At 48.4% G+C, this 13543-nt stretch overlaps 5 protein-coding genes across 5 annotated transcripts; 2 read left to right on the top strand and 3 right to left on the bottom strand.

Annotated features, from left to right (window-relative positions):
- Positions 1 to 61: 61 nt before the first annotated feature.
- Positions 62 to 2162, top strand: EV420DRAFT_55999 (endoglucanase). Its single transcript, XM_060482593.1, has 14 exons — positions 62 to 566; positions 621 to 630; positions 676 to 795; positions 853 to 947; positions 1001 to 1011; positions 1064 to 1089; positions 1140 to 1164; positions 1222 to 1271; positions 1329 to 1395; positions 1445 to 1462; positions 1515 to 1583; positions 1650 to 1809; positions 1865 to 1958; positions 2016 to 2162. Exons 1-14 carry the CDS (start codon positions 340 to 342, stop codon positions 2091 to 2093), a joined length of 1050 nt encoding a protein of 349 aa, XP_060339466.1. The 5' UTR covers positions 62 to 339; the 3' UTR covers positions 2094 to 2162.
- On the bottom strand, positions 2132 to 4578 carry EV420DRAFT_56329 (major facilitator superfamily domain-containing protein). Its single transcript, XM_060482598.1, has 13 exons — positions 4439 to 4578; positions 4331 to 4386; positions 4245 to 4278; positions 4040 to 4193; positions 3864 to 3981; positions 3680 to 3811; positions 3595 to 3627; positions 3480 to 3540; positions 3080 to 3421; positions 2965 to 3024; positions 2854 to 2917; positions 2489 to 2799; positions 2132 to 2440 (listed from the first exon to the last, which is right to left on the bottom strand). The coding sequence occupies exons 1-13, from the start codon at positions 4466 to 4468 to the stop codon at positions 2231 to 2233; spliced, it is 1605 nt and encodes a 534-aa protein (XP_060339467.1). The 5' UTR covers positions 4469 to 4578; the 3' UTR covers positions 2132 to 2230.
- A 558-nt stretch (positions 4579 to 5136) lies between these two features.
- On the top strand, positions 5137 to 7334 carry EV420DRAFT_56879 (uncharacterized protein). The gene is made up of 8 exons (XM_060482618.1): positions 5137 to 5242; positions 5296 to 5341; positions 5386 to 5401; positions 5449 to 5654; positions 5705 to 6552; positions 6606 to 6758; positions 6814 to 6937; positions 6987 to 7334. The coding sequence occupies exons 1-8, from the start codon at positions 5210 to 5212 to the stop codon at positions 7040 to 7042; spliced, it is 1482 nt and encodes a 493-aa protein (XP_060339468.1). The 5' UTR covers positions 5137 to 5209; the 3' UTR covers positions 7043 to 7334.
- Positions 7335 to 8203: 869 nt separating this feature from the next.
- EV420DRAFT_1496026 (alkaline-phosphatase-like protein) lies at positions 8204 to 11677 on the bottom strand. The gene is made up of 23 exons (XM_060470868.1): positions 11334 to 11677; positions 11208 to 11283; positions 11020 to 11155; positions 10864 to 10969; positions 10698 to 10809; positions 10531 to 10645; positions 10453 to 10479; positions 10296 to 10401; positions 10095 to 10246; positions 10032 to 10041; positions 9960 to 9981; positions 9756 to 9907; positions 9679 to 9703; positions 9546 to 9624; positions 9427 to 9494; positions 9304 to 9373; positions 9118 to 9251; positions 9035 to 9060; positions 8888 to 8985; positions 8821 to 8832; positions 8713 to 8760; positions 8608 to 8658; positions 8204 to 8547 (listed from the first exon to the last, which is right to left on the bottom strand). The coding sequence occupies exons 1-23, from the start codon at positions 11669 to 11671 to the stop codon at positions 8477 to 8479; spliced, it is 2034 nt and encodes a 677-aa protein (XP_060339469.1). The 5' UTR covers positions 11672 to 11677; the 3' UTR covers positions 8204 to 8476.
- Positions 11678 to 11887: 210 nt separating this feature from the next.
- Positions 11888 to 13155, bottom strand: EV420DRAFT_1496032 (Pre-mRNA-splicing factor of RES complex-domain-containing protein). Its single transcript, XM_060470869.1, has 3 exons — positions 12299 to 13155; positions 12147 to 12246; positions 11888 to 12095 (listed from the first exon to the last, which is right to left on the bottom strand). Exons 1-3 carry the CDS (start codon positions 13037 to 13039, stop codon positions 11998 to 12000), a joined length of 939 nt encoding a protein of 312 aa, XP_060339470.1. The 5' UTR covers positions 13040 to 13155; the 3' UTR covers positions 11888 to 11997.
- Positions 13156 to 13543: the final 388 nt, after the last annotated feature.

Below are 13543 nucleotides of genomic sequence, written 5' to 3' on the forward strand. Positions count from 1 at the left end.
TCTAACATTGTGTTATCCCAGAATCGTGTAACTGACTCCGCCCTGTCATCTCAAGCAGAATATTCCGAAGTCCAATCGCACGCGCAGCATAATTGGCCGGGATCGTAGATGTCCTGGCTCGAGATACAATTTTCCGTCGGATCGACGATTATCAGTCGCGTCTCCGAAGCCACTGTTTTTGCAGAGTGTCTCCGATATGGCCTTTCCGTGTGACGGCTGGCCAGGAAACATTTCGGTATTTCGACGGATGGTCGCTTCCTCCCTGATTTCATCATCCTCAGCCGAGGATGCTATTTAATCGCTAGGGAACGGTTGCACTGTCCAACCTTAGTCCTCACCATGAAGTGCTTGTCTGCTTTCGTTTTTCTCGCCGTTCTCTTTTCATCTGGCCATGCAGCCACCTTGTCTGCTCGTGCCACCAATACTACAGTCACCTCCTCCGCTGGAACATGTAGCGGAGACTTGACCAAGTTTGAGTTCTTTGGTGTCAACGAATCTGGCGCTGAATTCGGCTCTGGTAACATACCCGGAGTTTTGGGAACCGACTATATTTTCCCAGCAGAGAGGTACGCTGAGTCCACTGTTGCCCTAATCTTGCCTTGCTGACAGTAGCTTCGCAGTTCAATCGATGTCAGTCTTTCGATATTGTAGCCGACTACGCTGACTTTGCTTCAGTACTTCGTGGAGAAAGGCTTCAACTTCTTCCGCCTTCCTTTCCTGATGGAGCGGCTTGCTCCTCCTGCAACCGGAATGACAGGCGCGTTCGATGATGACTACCTCGCCTTGATCAAATCAGTTCGCCACCCCTTCTTACTATCGCATCGGTGATACTTACCTCTCGACAACCCATAGACTGTCGAATATGTCACTGGAAAAGGCGCACACATCGCCCTAGACCCTCACAACTACCTGATTTACAACGGAGCCACCATTACCAGCACTTCAAAGTGAGTTTCAGTAGGTTCTACACCAACTTTCAAGCTAATTCGGTTCATTCCAGCTTCCAGACATGTAAGTTCATCTTATAGTTTCATCTGAGCTACGTGTAACATCTGCGTTCTAGTTTGGACTAACCTTGCAAAGGAATTCGTGAGTAGCATGCAATTACACCATATGTGTACCTACTTACCGCTTGAAAGGTTGATAACGACAACGTTATCTTCGGTGAGTGCGTATTACTACTTCATTCTGACAACAACTCACGTAGCATGATGCTTGTAGACATCATGAATGAGCCTCATGATGTTGACGCCTCTGTCGCATTCAGTATGGTATGCAGACAAAAAATCAGCATGGTTTGAAACTCAAGGCCATCTTTGTGATTCTAGAACCAAGCCGCAATCAACGGTATCAGGTCTACTGGCGCTACCCAACTCGTTCTTGTTGAAGGAACATGTATGTGGCTATATTCCTTTCCGTGGCGCTACTAACATTCTCGGCGTAGCTTGGACTGGAGCCTGGAGTGAGCCTATTCAATAATCCTTTGGTAATCGTTAAATTAAATCAACATTCAGCATGGACGACTTCCGGCAATTCGAACTATTTCGGCAAAATCAGCGATTCCGCCAACAACACCGCTATTGGTTAGTTGACCCTGCGTCATTCTAGTCCGTCTTGTTTTGTTTTCTGAAGATGTCATTTCGGACCAGAGATGCACCAATACCTCGATTCTGATGGGTCGGGTACCTCGGCAACTTGTGTTTCTTCGACCATCGGCGCGGAACGCCTAGAGGCCGCAACTGCTTGGTTGCAAGAGACAGGCCTCAAGGGCTTCTTGGGTGAAATCGGGGCTGGATCTAACACTGCCTGGTTTGTTTTCACTTCCTGCCTTCACCAATCGAGCGCTTACGATAACCTACTCCAGCATGCAGGCTGTCTTTGGCGCCCTTTGCTCCATGCAGCAGTCCGGTGTCTGGATCGGTGCCTCCTGGTGGGCAGCAGGTCCATGGTGGGGAACCGTGAGTACTGTCTACTGTGTTTCTTGGCGTGTGTTGACCACCTATCTGTCTTTTTAGTACTTCCAATCTATTGAACCAACAAGTGGTGCCGCCGTCGCTACCATACTTCCTCAGTCTCTGGAGCCGTTCCTGTGAAAGGTTTTACGCCTGGCCTAATATAAAGTACATAATAGCTACAGGAAACATTCGAATTGCAATTGGCAGATTTATAACGAAACCGAAGGGTGAGATGTGTATCCAAGCAGCACCAGAGGAAGCACCACGATATCCCATTATGACAGAGTACGGTGATCACCATCACTATTCGAAGGCCCGGGCTCGTCTTCAGAGGAGAGCATGGTATACGGAGCTGCCAAATCGCCTGTGGTTCGGACCAAACTTAGCAAGAAGACGACTGTTGCCAGAATTGTGGCTGCGAGGCAAAAGATTGCTTTAGGGAAATACGCCACCGTTGATCCGTATGTGACGGCATAGATAGTTGGCTTATAAATGATGAGAATAGATTTGGCAGTGGTATAAACTGTGCTCACTGATATCGTGTGGGCGATAGCAGACAGAACTGCCATAGCACCAAACAAAGCCCCTGCTTCAGAGCTATGTCCACTGGCATGCAGACATACCGCCCCGAGTGAATGAGCAGCTGGATTACCGCCCGACGTGAACGAGTTCAAGCACGACAGTGCTGTAAACAGTGGAGCTGATGCCGGTGTTATCGCCACCAAAGCATCCGCCAATCCATCAACCGCAAAGGAACACTGAGCCAAACGCTTGTCGAAATGCATCTCAGAATAGATGGAGAACCCTTCTGACCCGGCTTTGGGCTTGAAATAGGCAACAATTACTAACATTAGATTCATGTTAGCGAATGATTCGTGGAATTTGCCGTGGCGCTTACCGGGTATTATTACGAGAAGATTAATGGCCCTCGATATCCACAGAAGTGACATGTAGAAGCCCAACTAGAGAAATCAGTCAGCAACCGTACTTTACAGTCGGGGCGCCTGACCTCGGAGCTTGACCAAGAATAAACATGCTTAGCATAAAGGTACTTGATTTGATAGATACCCTAGGATGCGTTCGATCAGAGCGTCGGTTAGTATTCTTGAAGTTTCATGACTCACAATTGAAATCAGGTATAGGAATAGGCCGAGTCCGACCAAAGTCAGATTGTAGTCTCTGGAGGCTCGTCCTACACGGGTTCGAGGGGCGAACATGGATATTGGCGAGAGAAGGGCTTTGATGAGTTTTGCTAAGTGGGGTTTTATCGATGCTAATGACAGTCTCTTCAAGCGTAGCTGCGATAGAGTGGGTATATGCGTATCGTCTGCAGTCTGATTGTTTTTCTGAAGAGATTCCGGACAAAGGAACACGAGGTAGCATTGAAGCGCCGCAAGGAGAAAGACGCTGACATAGAACAGGTCATAAGTGTTGTTCGTGAAGAGGGATGTTATAATACCGCCGAACTAGAAAGATTAAAAAAAGTCTAACATAAGAAGCTGATTGAGCAGAAGGAGTTCTTACCGACGGCCCGGCAGCTAGTCCGATGAAAACCAGCCCCTGAATGGTACTAAAGATCTTGGAGCTGAAAGATAACGTCATTAGACCAGAGATACAACAGGACCAGAACCAGAAGTACCGAGAGCCATGCTCCGTGCAATCTGAGATGTACCTTGAGAAAAACTTTAGTTTTAGCTTGTGGAAAGCTGGGAAAAAAACGCTACGCATGATAAATGCCGTTAAAGGCTGAGAGACCTCCCACCAAACCATCAATAATGAATCCCAGCATCAGGAATTGTTCGGCATAATTGTAAAAGATAGTATTGGGCATGGAGACGAGAAGGAAAACTAATTCCCTGGAAGGAAAGGTCTGAACACGCGTGCTGAGAAGCGTCGACGGAAACTCACAAACTCATGGCACCGATAAGGTTAGCGAACAATATTGGCTTTCGTCCAACTGAATCTCCCAGCCGACTCCAAGGGCCAGTGGTTGTGGCGCTTAGGACGCTCATAACTGTTGTTATCGCTGTGAGAGTCGACCAGTAAGAGCTAGTCAACGCGAATATGTATTCTAAGAAGCCTACAGGCTTGTATCGCCGCCGCACGGGATTGGGCTGCTGGTGATGACGAGCAGTCTACGGAATTTTCCAGGGCGCCTGAGCTAGGGAACGGATCTGCAATGGCACGACAAGCAATGTCGGTGTATACTTGAATCCGTGGAGCCATAGTAAGACCCCGCTACGATACAATGATAAGAACACGAATGCACCGAGAGATGCCATGACTCACCGCCATTGATGCGAGCATGACGACCGGAACCAGCCTGAAGGGCGATATCAGTATTGGACAGCCATGAGAACAGCCAGGCAACTGACCAGTAAGGATTCGCTTTCCATTGCCTCCGCCTATGCTGTGGAATAAGTGGGATACCCTCGAAAGCAGCCTCAGAAGAGAGCATGGCAGTACGAAACAGAGAACCAAACTTGGAGAGATTGGAACCATAGAAATGGCATCGTCCCGATATGGAGGCTGAAGGTAGTATGTTCGGATGCGCAGTTGCTGAGTAAACCACGAATACTTGGACCAAACGGGCCTGAGTTGTCTCCACGTTTAAAGAGCGAGAAAACTCGGCAAATTACACGAGGGCAAAGCTAATTTGCTTCCTAGTATGCAAATCCTACGTACAATCCCTGGGCAAAGGCCATCTGATTAGATAATCGGATATACGTGTATCTAATCCAGATCACCTGACAGGTATCTGATAAGCAAGGCGCCTGTGCAGCAGAGGACCTGGAAAAGAATATTATCCAGTGATGTACCGAGAACTAACAAGGAGAACGTACCTGAATCAAAGCCACCTAGTTAGAGAACGATGGATTCCATAAAGATTTCCCAGATACAAAGGCAATTCTTGAACGTCAAATTTTCACATAGCTAGATAGAACTGGCTGGGCAAAGAAGGCAAGGGGCAGTCGGAACTCAGACACGGAACTCATAAAATACTACCGCTATCCGGCGCATCTGCCCTCAATGTTCCTGTATCGATAACATTCCGTAGCAATTCCTACGCAGTCGAACCGGCGGCGGTCATTTTGTTGGAATCAAACACGTAAATCGCATTTATATCGCCGGCGGTGCGTGTCTCAGAGAGCCGCCGGAATGAGCCGAGATGTGCGGCAGTGTGACAGCGGCTGCCAAGCGGCTACAACCGTTCTCTTCTTGACCTCCTTCTCTTCTAAACCTTCTTCACATTCATGGACAAGCCAAAACGAAAGCGGCTTGCAAAGGTCCGTCGTCCATATTTCTACAGCACGACAGCGTATCGATGACTTCCCGACAGGCCTGCGACGGCTGCCATAAAAGCAAGAGGAGATGCGACGGAACAGGTAAATTCTTCGGATATTGCATTGGTACCGACTGACTCGCCCAGATCCTTGCAGCAATTGGTGAGAGATGCCCTTGACCGGACCGCGTTTGTCTTATATGTCGCCAGTTACTTCGCGAGCAAGCCATGTACCTATACCGACTCCAGCGGTCGTCCTGTCCCACCCCCCCGCCAGCCGGACACGCAGCCAACGCAGCAATATCAGTTCCCACAGCCTTCTCAGTCGTATCCAAGCCCTTCAGGTCGTAAACGTTCTCATTCCGAGGCAGCTCCAGAGACCCTGGACCCCTTGATGACGAGGGAACTTACGAACCGTACGCCGTATGCTGTTCAACCATGTTTCATTGCTCAGCTGACCTTGCAGTATTTTTCACTCACTGTCATCCCGCTATGACGATAATGCACAAGCCGACCTTCACTTCATCCCTGTCACACAACCAGATACCCCCGTATCTCCTGCACGCTGTGTCTGCCATTGCCGCTCCCTTTTCTAAGCAGACCTCGCTTAAAACGACACCGCAACGACACGCAGGCAGGCGGTTCGCTGATGCCGCCATCTCCCTGATGTTTGACTCCGGCGGTCGTCTTACCGCGTCTGCCACTGTTCAAACTGCTCAAGCTCTATGCCTGCTCTACTTTTACGAGGTCGTAGATCAAAAAGGCTACATGTCTGACACTACGCGCAAAGATAAAAGCCACTCCGGGTGGATCACAGGAGAACGATTTCGAACCCTGACGTTGCAACTGATCCAAGCCCTCAATGTACACACCCCCGAACATCCTCTTCTCACGCCCACGCCAACTCAGGCTTATGTCTCGGAAAGTCTTGAGCGTGAATGTGTTCGTCGGATATTCTGGATAATTTATTTTGTTGATTGCATACGCGGTGTGTATTATGGATGGGAAGGGGGTGGCATGACACGATCATCACCAAGTGGCAGGGGCCTCAGTATTGGAGGTGGTGTCATGGGCTTTAGCGAAGCCGAACTTCGACTTCGCCTACCTGCCGATGAGACTAGCTTCGAACTGGGCGTCGTCCATCAAAGCTTACCGGAATATTTATACTTGCCCTCCGTTCGTACACACTATGCCTCAGAAATGGGGCATCTGACCCGGGTCGCGACCCTCTACCAGAAAATAGAAGCCGCAATGGACACGCTGCAAGATCCTCAAACCCGAGACATACTTATGGAGTGTCGGAAATTTTTGGACGTAAGTCTTTTGCCAAAAATTATCTTACTCGATAGCTTTAACATCAATCGTAGGAATGGGCATCTGCCTTGCCCACTCATCTTCAATTCACGAACCAGTGTCTGACAGTTCAGAAGTCTATGTTTGAAACAAGCTCGAACTTCGGTGCTTGGTGCTTTGCTTGCATTCATGTACTCCATGCAAGCTGTGCACTAGCTCTACTAGTAGTAAGTTCCGGTTCATCTCTACGAGAGTCGTAGATTCAACTTGATATTCATATAGGCGACACAAAGGTTTGCTGAGCAAGATCATCAACCAATCGAAGTCCCGGATTTCAGCTTCATTACGGATCGCATATACGCCGTCATGGAGATGCTCGGTTGTAGGGCCAAATATAGCCTCATTCGTGCGTATTTGCCTACCATTCATAAGAAGTGAATCTAATTCTTGCTCAGAGGGTTCTGTCATATGGGTACATGCAATCCTTCCATATTCATTGATACTGAGTTAACGGTCCCCTAGCCTTTGATCAAATATTTGAACATGACGGACGACCAGCAAGTCCTAGATTGGCTCGACGCTTACGAGGAACTGACGGGTGTTCGGATGGAGAGGCTCATACGCGACAGATGGGGCACTCCAGATGTGTGTTCCACCTTGGGTCTCGTACGGCGCCAGGGCCCCTCCGGTTCAACGACGTATTCAACACCAAAACCTGATCGGCATACAAATCCCGATATTGACCCTACACTACTGCCCCTCACAGAACGGAATAATTCCGCCGAGCTACCTATTCCTATGTACGCGCCGTCGTCGTCGTCGTCCCACTCCGCTGCCCCTCAGTCACCGTCAACCAATTCACATTCTCACTCTAATTACCTTCCATCTCTAAAGTCGAGCGGTTTACTGGAGTGGAGCAACACCCCTTCCACTAGCGCCTCTCCGTTAGTCCCACCTCTGGAACGGAGGCCATTTTCTGGTGCGGATACAGCTAGAAGCATGCCAGTAGGCATGCCCTGGCTAGCCAATGAGTCGAGATGATTTAATTGTATTGTTGTTGCCTGGTCGTCACTCCTTTGTATTATATGTAATGTAATGTATACATGTTCTTTTACTTATTGTTCAATTGTTGCACCTAGTATATTATATCCCGCAATACAGACCTTCGGAATACGATCGAGTGGAATTTGCGTTTCCGGTAGACTCGGGAAGACCCTTTTGGGTCGAGGGCGAAACATACGGTACCGCCTAATTGCATTAAAGTCCGCATTTCACGGTGTTGGGAGGTGCTCCGAGTTCAGGGAAAGAGAAGTTTTGAGTGATAGCATAGCCTTGGCCTGTCCTTGGACTCTGGTCTCGTTCCAAAAGGAACCAGATTTCTTATCGAAACGTTCTGTTCAAGTCTGTTAAGGAGCTCCTGCTTCGGCTAATAAAGTCCTTCAGGGATGACACCGATCGAATGAGTGCCTCGCGATACCAAAATTCATTCACATCCCGGTATAGATCCATGTGGATCTTATTCCGACACCCTGAAATCTCCGGTAGCGAACCCACCTCTCCTATAAACATTGTAGCCTGACTGCTCTTCACCCGCACCCTTCAACCCAAGGAGTCTATGAAATAGATGTACTCAGTCAAAGAAACTAGGACTATAATACTGAAAAACTAGATTGATTGGACTACACCCTACTGCTGCAAGTTAACTGGTCTGATATGTCGGCGCTAGATACAAACTAGATGCTCTCTAGATTTTCGAAATGATCAATCTCGACCTCAAAAACGCGTTGAAATCCGCTTCATCTCACACGGGGATGTCATTGAAAATCATATCTGTAGTCACATCCACAATTGGCTCCGCTCTCAGCGGCGATGGCGTAGTTTCACGTTGAAAACGAGAATAAACATCCCACCACCACATCATCGTTAAAATACAAATAGAAATTTTTCAACAATCTTCGCTGGTACATCCAAGAGCAAGCGCATCTGCAATCTTGAAGAAGATATCAATACTGTTGTCTGTTGAAGCATGGCGACTTGATCAGAATCTTCGAGAATCGGGTTATGTTTAGCACGTACAGACTCCTCTGAATGCCTCCGATCCTGGGCCATTAGCGAAGACGGAAACATCTAGACAAACATGAGTTGGGATGCCGCTTAGTCGCACTGTAGGCAAGTACTCACCGGTGAGGGAATGAACACCCTGTGCTTCGTCAGTGGGAAGACTTCCATCTGTTCCAGACAATAAGCATCATAGAACTTTGCTGTATTACCTGACATCTGGCTACTTACTAATGATGTAACCTGGTTGTTGAGCGAATCAGACAAATGAACATGAAAAACAATAAAAAAGGCATACCATGAGGCTGATCGTAGGGGTTAGCTTCGTAGCTCCCGTCAGCGCCTGTAGTAGCAGGTAGACGAGGGCCAGTCTTGTTGATGCCGTACGCCTCGCGGCTGTTACAAAGATTAGGACGGCGATCAAGAGCAGCATTGTACCACTCACTGATCAGGGAATGCAACCACACCGGGCTACAAATCCGGATTAAGGTGAGAACAAGATAAGTACTGCTGATTAAAGGCACATACAACGTATGCGTAGCGAGGCGCCCAGTTGACGGGGAAATTGGGTCCTTCGGCACCATAGACAATGGTATCGTTGTTGGGGAGAGAATCTGCTTCAACAGTGTATCCGCTCAGGCCAGAATTCTGGTAAACACCGACTGAGAAGAGAGGGGTTAGATCAATGAGGCTTGAAAGGGTATGTCGTCTTACTTGCGCTACGTTTCTTGCGATCCGAGGTCTGGGCGGCAAGATATTTGGTGTCGGCGGAACCATACACGTCCTGTTGAAAAACGCATGTTAGTAGGAACTTCAACAAAGAACACGATGTCGTACAAAGCCATGACCATGATCAGCGGTAACGACGATGAGGGTGTTCTCGTATTCACCAATGTCCTTGAGATCTTAGAAATCTGTCGATGATAGCTCCCTGGAAACTCGGACTTTCGACTCACGCTGGATGGTTGCCTTGATGGTATCGTCAAGTTCCAAAAGTTCTCCAAGAGCGCGATCGTAATCCAGAACATGCATCATCTAATGGCCGGAGGTCCCGATGAGTTACATACAGGTCTTGCATTCAAAACCTACCTTATCGATGCTTGCTGCCTCGGACCTGGCACCCAGAGATCAGGAAATACATAGAAAATATGAATGTGTTGACTGACATCATGAACCAACCACTATCATTAGCCTTAGAGCGCTCCTGAAGGATATCAATGGCTTTGAGGGTCATTTCCTTGAGACCCGGTTGGTCGAGGGCATCAGTGCCGTCGCCAGTTGGAGAGTTCGCGAGTCCGACGAGGTTCTGAGGATAGACCTGCACAGGAGTTAATACACGCTCGACACTAGAAATGAATTTCGCTGCTGACATTACGATCAATCCATTTAGCCCTATGGAAAAACCATCAGATCAGCAATAGGGCAACTACAATGTTACGTACAGATTGCTAGCTGGGGTAGGAGATTAGTCACAGGAAAATACGAGAAAGAATTCAAAGACTTACTGCAGAAGATGCCAAGTGTCTTGGAATCATTTCCGGCAGCCAGAAGATCTGTGTTGTTGTAGACAACCTGGTATCCTTCGGACGCGAAAGCCTTGTAGAAGTCTGTTCCGTTAGGGGAACCGTCCCCGGGGATGAACTGCTCGGCACCAGCACTAATAAAAGGCGTCAAAAGGTCGCGGATAGAGTCAACTATATATCTACCCAAAGATGACATCAGGACCTTCGCAGCTCGTGGGCCAGTAAATGTCCGGTGTGTAGGCGGAAGGACCATAAAGATACTCATACGCAATGGCGGCTAATTCATCACCTGTGATGAAAGTGGTGTCGAAATCTCAATGCAAGCAGTCAAAGTACGTACGGGCACGGGTATGAGCGCATAGCGCCGCTGATAAAAGCATTAGTGTGGAGCAGGAACAAACAGCCGATACACACTAACCTGGTGTGGCATCTGTAATGAAAGCTGTGGATACCATCCCAATGGGACCTCCAGTCCGTCGACGGAACAACTCTGCAATAGTTTCGAATTTAGGGTCATCGAAGGGATCCTTGGACTAAACGCGATCACATGAGAACAAGAATAGATCGTGTGAAAATGATTCTTACACTGTCAGCGTATACGTTGAGCGCGTTCACAGTCGATTTCTTTCCAGAGTACAACGCGGTGGCCGAATTTGCAGAATCAGTGATAAACGAATCGATCGAATGTGTCATTTGGCTGGGAATGAAGCAATTCTTAAGATGGTGTCGTGTGACAGGACAGATAACTCACTGTCCCAGGGCCTCCATCTGATCCATTTGCATGAGGGACTGATACACGCCATTAATGGACTTGTGTCCAATCAGACGTGCAGCAGTAATCATTGACTGGGTCATGCCTAGATGCTGTTTGACATGGAACGCGCTAGCGATCAGAGTCTGGACGTACCATCGCCGATAAAGAGGATAACGTTCTTGGCGGCTTTCTCTGTAGCTGGTTCTCGGACGTACCAGTTGGCAACGGTTTGCCAGTCGTTGTAGTACTTTAGTATTGCCTTGTACGATCCGGGAGTGTGCAGAGCAAGCTGGTTGTAGAAAATAAGGTCGCAGCGAAAAAGTTGATAGAGAGACGCATACTCCGCGATAGGTTTTTGCAGCTACATTCACCACCGACGGCGTATCATCGTCTTGTGCGAACAGATCTTCATAATACCTGCAAGGATGGCTCGTTGACGGATCAATACTCAACTGGCTGAAACTTACGTGAAATTGTATGTATCCACCTCAGTGTCGGCGGTGGAGAAGAACGTCGTCACGTCTACGCAATCGCCACCGTCACCACTCTGGATGCAAAAGGTGAAGTTTTCGTCTGGGACGCCTGCATTATATGCCTCTGTGCCGTTGACTGGGGCATGTACTTCGAGCCGAATGTCAAAATACTGGCCAGCGAGAAAGTTGGCCTGGTCTGGGGGAAAGACACAACCTAAAGATGGACAAGCGCCGAGACGGGTGAAGGTCTGAGCTGAGGCATAGGTGAGGGCGCTGACACCAAGGAGGAGGGCGACTGCTTTTCCCTGCATGGTAGAGCAAAGTCCAAGCATAAACAGGTTCGTGGCACTATATATATATAAGGCGGCCCCGAACACTTACCCACGTTGTAATGATGGCCGATGAATTCTTTCTCTATCAGCACTATCCGACAGATTCCAAGGAACGTGAATGCACGTTTGCAGCGCCGCGTCGGTCCATCGCGACGACCATTCGGATAATAAGTTATTAGGCTGGAATCTACGGTGAAAAACAAACGGAAGGGGCTTGGCTGGGTTCGAGTCGCAGCGGCAGCCCTGTGGAGGGGGACGAACGTTTGTCGAGATCACGCGGTCGCACTGATGGCAATGCGTCATTGATATTGACTCGTACTTACGTCTTACATGTCGTCTACGCTCCACTGGTAACTCTCCTGCCCCCTCCGTTTCGCCTCGTTCTTGCCTTGGAACAGTTTCTTTTCGAACCCGTTACCACGATCTATTATATGAATAAGTATAGAGTACAGGTATTGAGATACATGCCACGCACCAACACCGTCCCATCTGTACCCTGGCTTTATCCCGAATCGATTTGGCGGCGGTGGAGGACCTGTATATTGCGGTTTCTGTGGTCCCTTTGAGCGTTTCTTCTGTGGTAAAATTCAGTACATTTTCATTAAGTAGAAGATGTTATCAGCGCACCGTTAGGAATGCAGCAGCAGGGTCATTCCAGAGTTCCTTGGCCTTTTGCTCTTCGTTCAAGTCTTCGTCGTCTACATGACGGGCAAAGCTCTTTGTTTTAAGCCTTTCTAATTCCTGCTTTCGTTTCTCTGCCTCGTCTCTCTGCACCAGCCCTTTACCCCATTCCATCTTCTGTGCCTCCTTCTCCTCCTTCTCCCGTTTCTTTCTCGCTGCTTCAGCCCTTGCCGCCTTGGTATCGATCTTTCTGCCAGTAGCATCGCGGTACACCGTTTCCTGCGCCTTTGCAATTTCCTCGGCAGTAAGCGACTCCTCCACCTGGGTTGTCGAATTAACTTGCGGCAGAACCTTCTTCAGTTGTCGAGCAGTAACCAGGCCACCCACAAAGAGAGTATCTGTTTCCACTACCAAGGGCTTCTCATCTTCAGGTGGTGGGGGTGTCGGTTCTCTTGTCATGCCTGGATTTACTGTCGTCCAACCTGAGCCTTCTTCTCCCGTCTTCTTGCGCTTCTTGAATCCTCTGTCCTTCTCAATAACAGCTTCCGAAAAATCTTCCACTTCCTCTTTCGCCTCATCGCCCCAGCCTCCATCGTTATCGACAACGATATATCCGCTTGCCTGTGTAGTCGACATTTCGTTTGCTTTCCGTTTCTTCTTCTTTTGGGGGCCAATACGTGATAGTATCGCGTCCGCTTTCGGTCCAGACATGTATTTTTCGGCCAAGTAGGCCTTCATATCTGACATGATAGTGAGCGTTTAAGAACGAGTTGGTTCAAACTCCGCCGTTCAAGTTACATCATTGATCTTGCGAACTGAATTTCATTACACTATATGTACAGTACTAAGTATCAACATTTAGAACATTTATCATGATTCATTCAGCACAAGTAACTACTTCAACACAACTTGATACTGGGAAAGGCTCAACACATCAGCCAAGTTTGTCGTAACTGGCGCTTCATCCATGAAATCTACATCACCTCCGAGTCCTTCCAGATCCAGTTCATGGTCGCGTACAAAAGAATCATTAGCATAAGCAAGGGTGTCATCAGGAGCTGCAGAGTTGAAATCCAATCGTTGTTGAGTCAGAGCTGCTGTACGAGGACGGGGTCGAAGACGAGAGCCACGCTCAGAAGCATCAATTCGTGAAAGTTTTTGAGATTCTTGCATCTGTGTAGCAGTGCGTACAGTCTCCAGAAAGCTCTCGAGGAACGACGCCAGAGGTCGCATCGTCTGTGCGTTATTGTC

The sequence above is a fragment of the Desarmillaria tabescens genome (genome assembly GCF_030435595.1).
Source record: "Desarmillaria tabescens strain CCBAS 213 chromosome Unknown EV420scaffold_1, whole genome shotgun sequence".
NCBI classification, from domain to species: Eukaryota; Fungi; Basidiomycota; class Agaricomycetes; order Agaricales; family Physalacriaceae; genus Desarmillaria; species Desarmillaria tabescens.

What these genes read in the sequence shown, in the direction of transcription:
- EV420DRAFT_55999 (XM_060482593.1), top strand. Translation starts at nt 340, where the DNA reads ATGAAGTGCTTGTCTGCTTTCGTTTTTCTCGCCGTTCTCTTTTCATCT. An exon ending in CTAACCTTGCAAAGGAATTC is followed by an intron (nt 1,090 to 1,139) that starts GTGAGTAGCATG and finishes ACCGCTTGAAAG; the next exon opens with GTTGATAACGACAACGTTAT. An exon ending in GCTGGATCTAACACTGCCTG is followed by an intron (nt 1,810 to 1,864) that starts GTTTGTTTTCAC and finishes AACCTACTCCAG; the next exon opens with CATGCAGGCTGTCTTTGGCG.
- EV420DRAFT_56329 (XM_060482598.1), bottom strand. Translation starts at nt 4,468, where the DNA reads ATGCCATTTCTATGGTTCCAATCTCTCCAA. An exon ending in TATGGTTCCAATCTCTCCAA is followed by an intron (nt 4,387 to 4,438) that starts GTTTGGTTCTCT and finishes GCTGCTTTCGAG; the next exon opens with GGTATCCCACTTATTCCACA. An exon ending in TCTTCTCGTAATAATACCCG is followed by an intron (nt 2,800 to 2,853) that starts GTAAGCGCCACG and finishes ATCTAATGTTAG; the next exon opens with TAATTGTTGCCTATTTCAAG.
- EV420DRAFT_1496032 (XM_060470869.1), bottom strand. Translation starts at nt 13,039, where the DNA reads ATGTCAGATATGAAGGCCTACTTGGCCGAAAAATACATGTCTGGACCG. An exon ending in CTGCTGCTGCATTCCTAACG is followed by an intron (nt 12,247 to 12,298) that starts GTGCGCTGATAA and finishes ATTTTACCACAG; the next exon opens with AAGAAACGCTCAAAGGGACC. An exon ending in GTACAGATGGGACGGTGTTG is followed by an intron (nt 12,096 to 12,146) that starts GTGCGTGGCATG and finishes TTCATATAATAG; the next exon opens with ATCGTGGTAACGGGTTCGAA.
- EV420DRAFT_1496026 (XM_060470868.1), bottom strand. Translation starts at nt 11,671, where the DNA reads ATGCTTGGACTTTGCTCTACCATGCAGGGAAAAGCAGTCGCCCTCCTC. An exon ending in AGGCAGCAAGCATCGATAAG is followed by an intron (nt 9,625 to 9,678) that starts GTAGGTTTTGAA and finishes TCCGGCCATTAG; the next exon opens with ATGATGCATGTTCTGGATTA. An exon ending in CATCAAGGCAACCATCCAGC is followed by an intron (nt 9,495 to 9,545) that starts GTGAGTCGAAAG and finishes CAGATTTCTAAG; the next exon opens with ATCTCAAGGACATTGGTGAA.
- EV420DRAFT_56879 (XM_060482618.1), top strand. Translation starts at nt 5,210, where the DNA reads ATGGACAAGCCAAAACGAAAGCGGCTTGCAAAG. An exon ending in AACGAAAGCGGCTTGCAAAG is followed by an intron (nt 5,243 to 5,295) that starts GTCCGTCGTCCA and finishes ACTTCCCGACAG; the next exon opens with GCCTGCGACGGCTGCCATAA. An exon ending in GTGCACTAGCTCTACTAGTA is followed by an intron (nt 6,759 to 6,813) that starts GTAAGTTCCGGT and finishes ATATTCATATAG; the next exon opens with GCGACACAAAGGTTTGCTGA.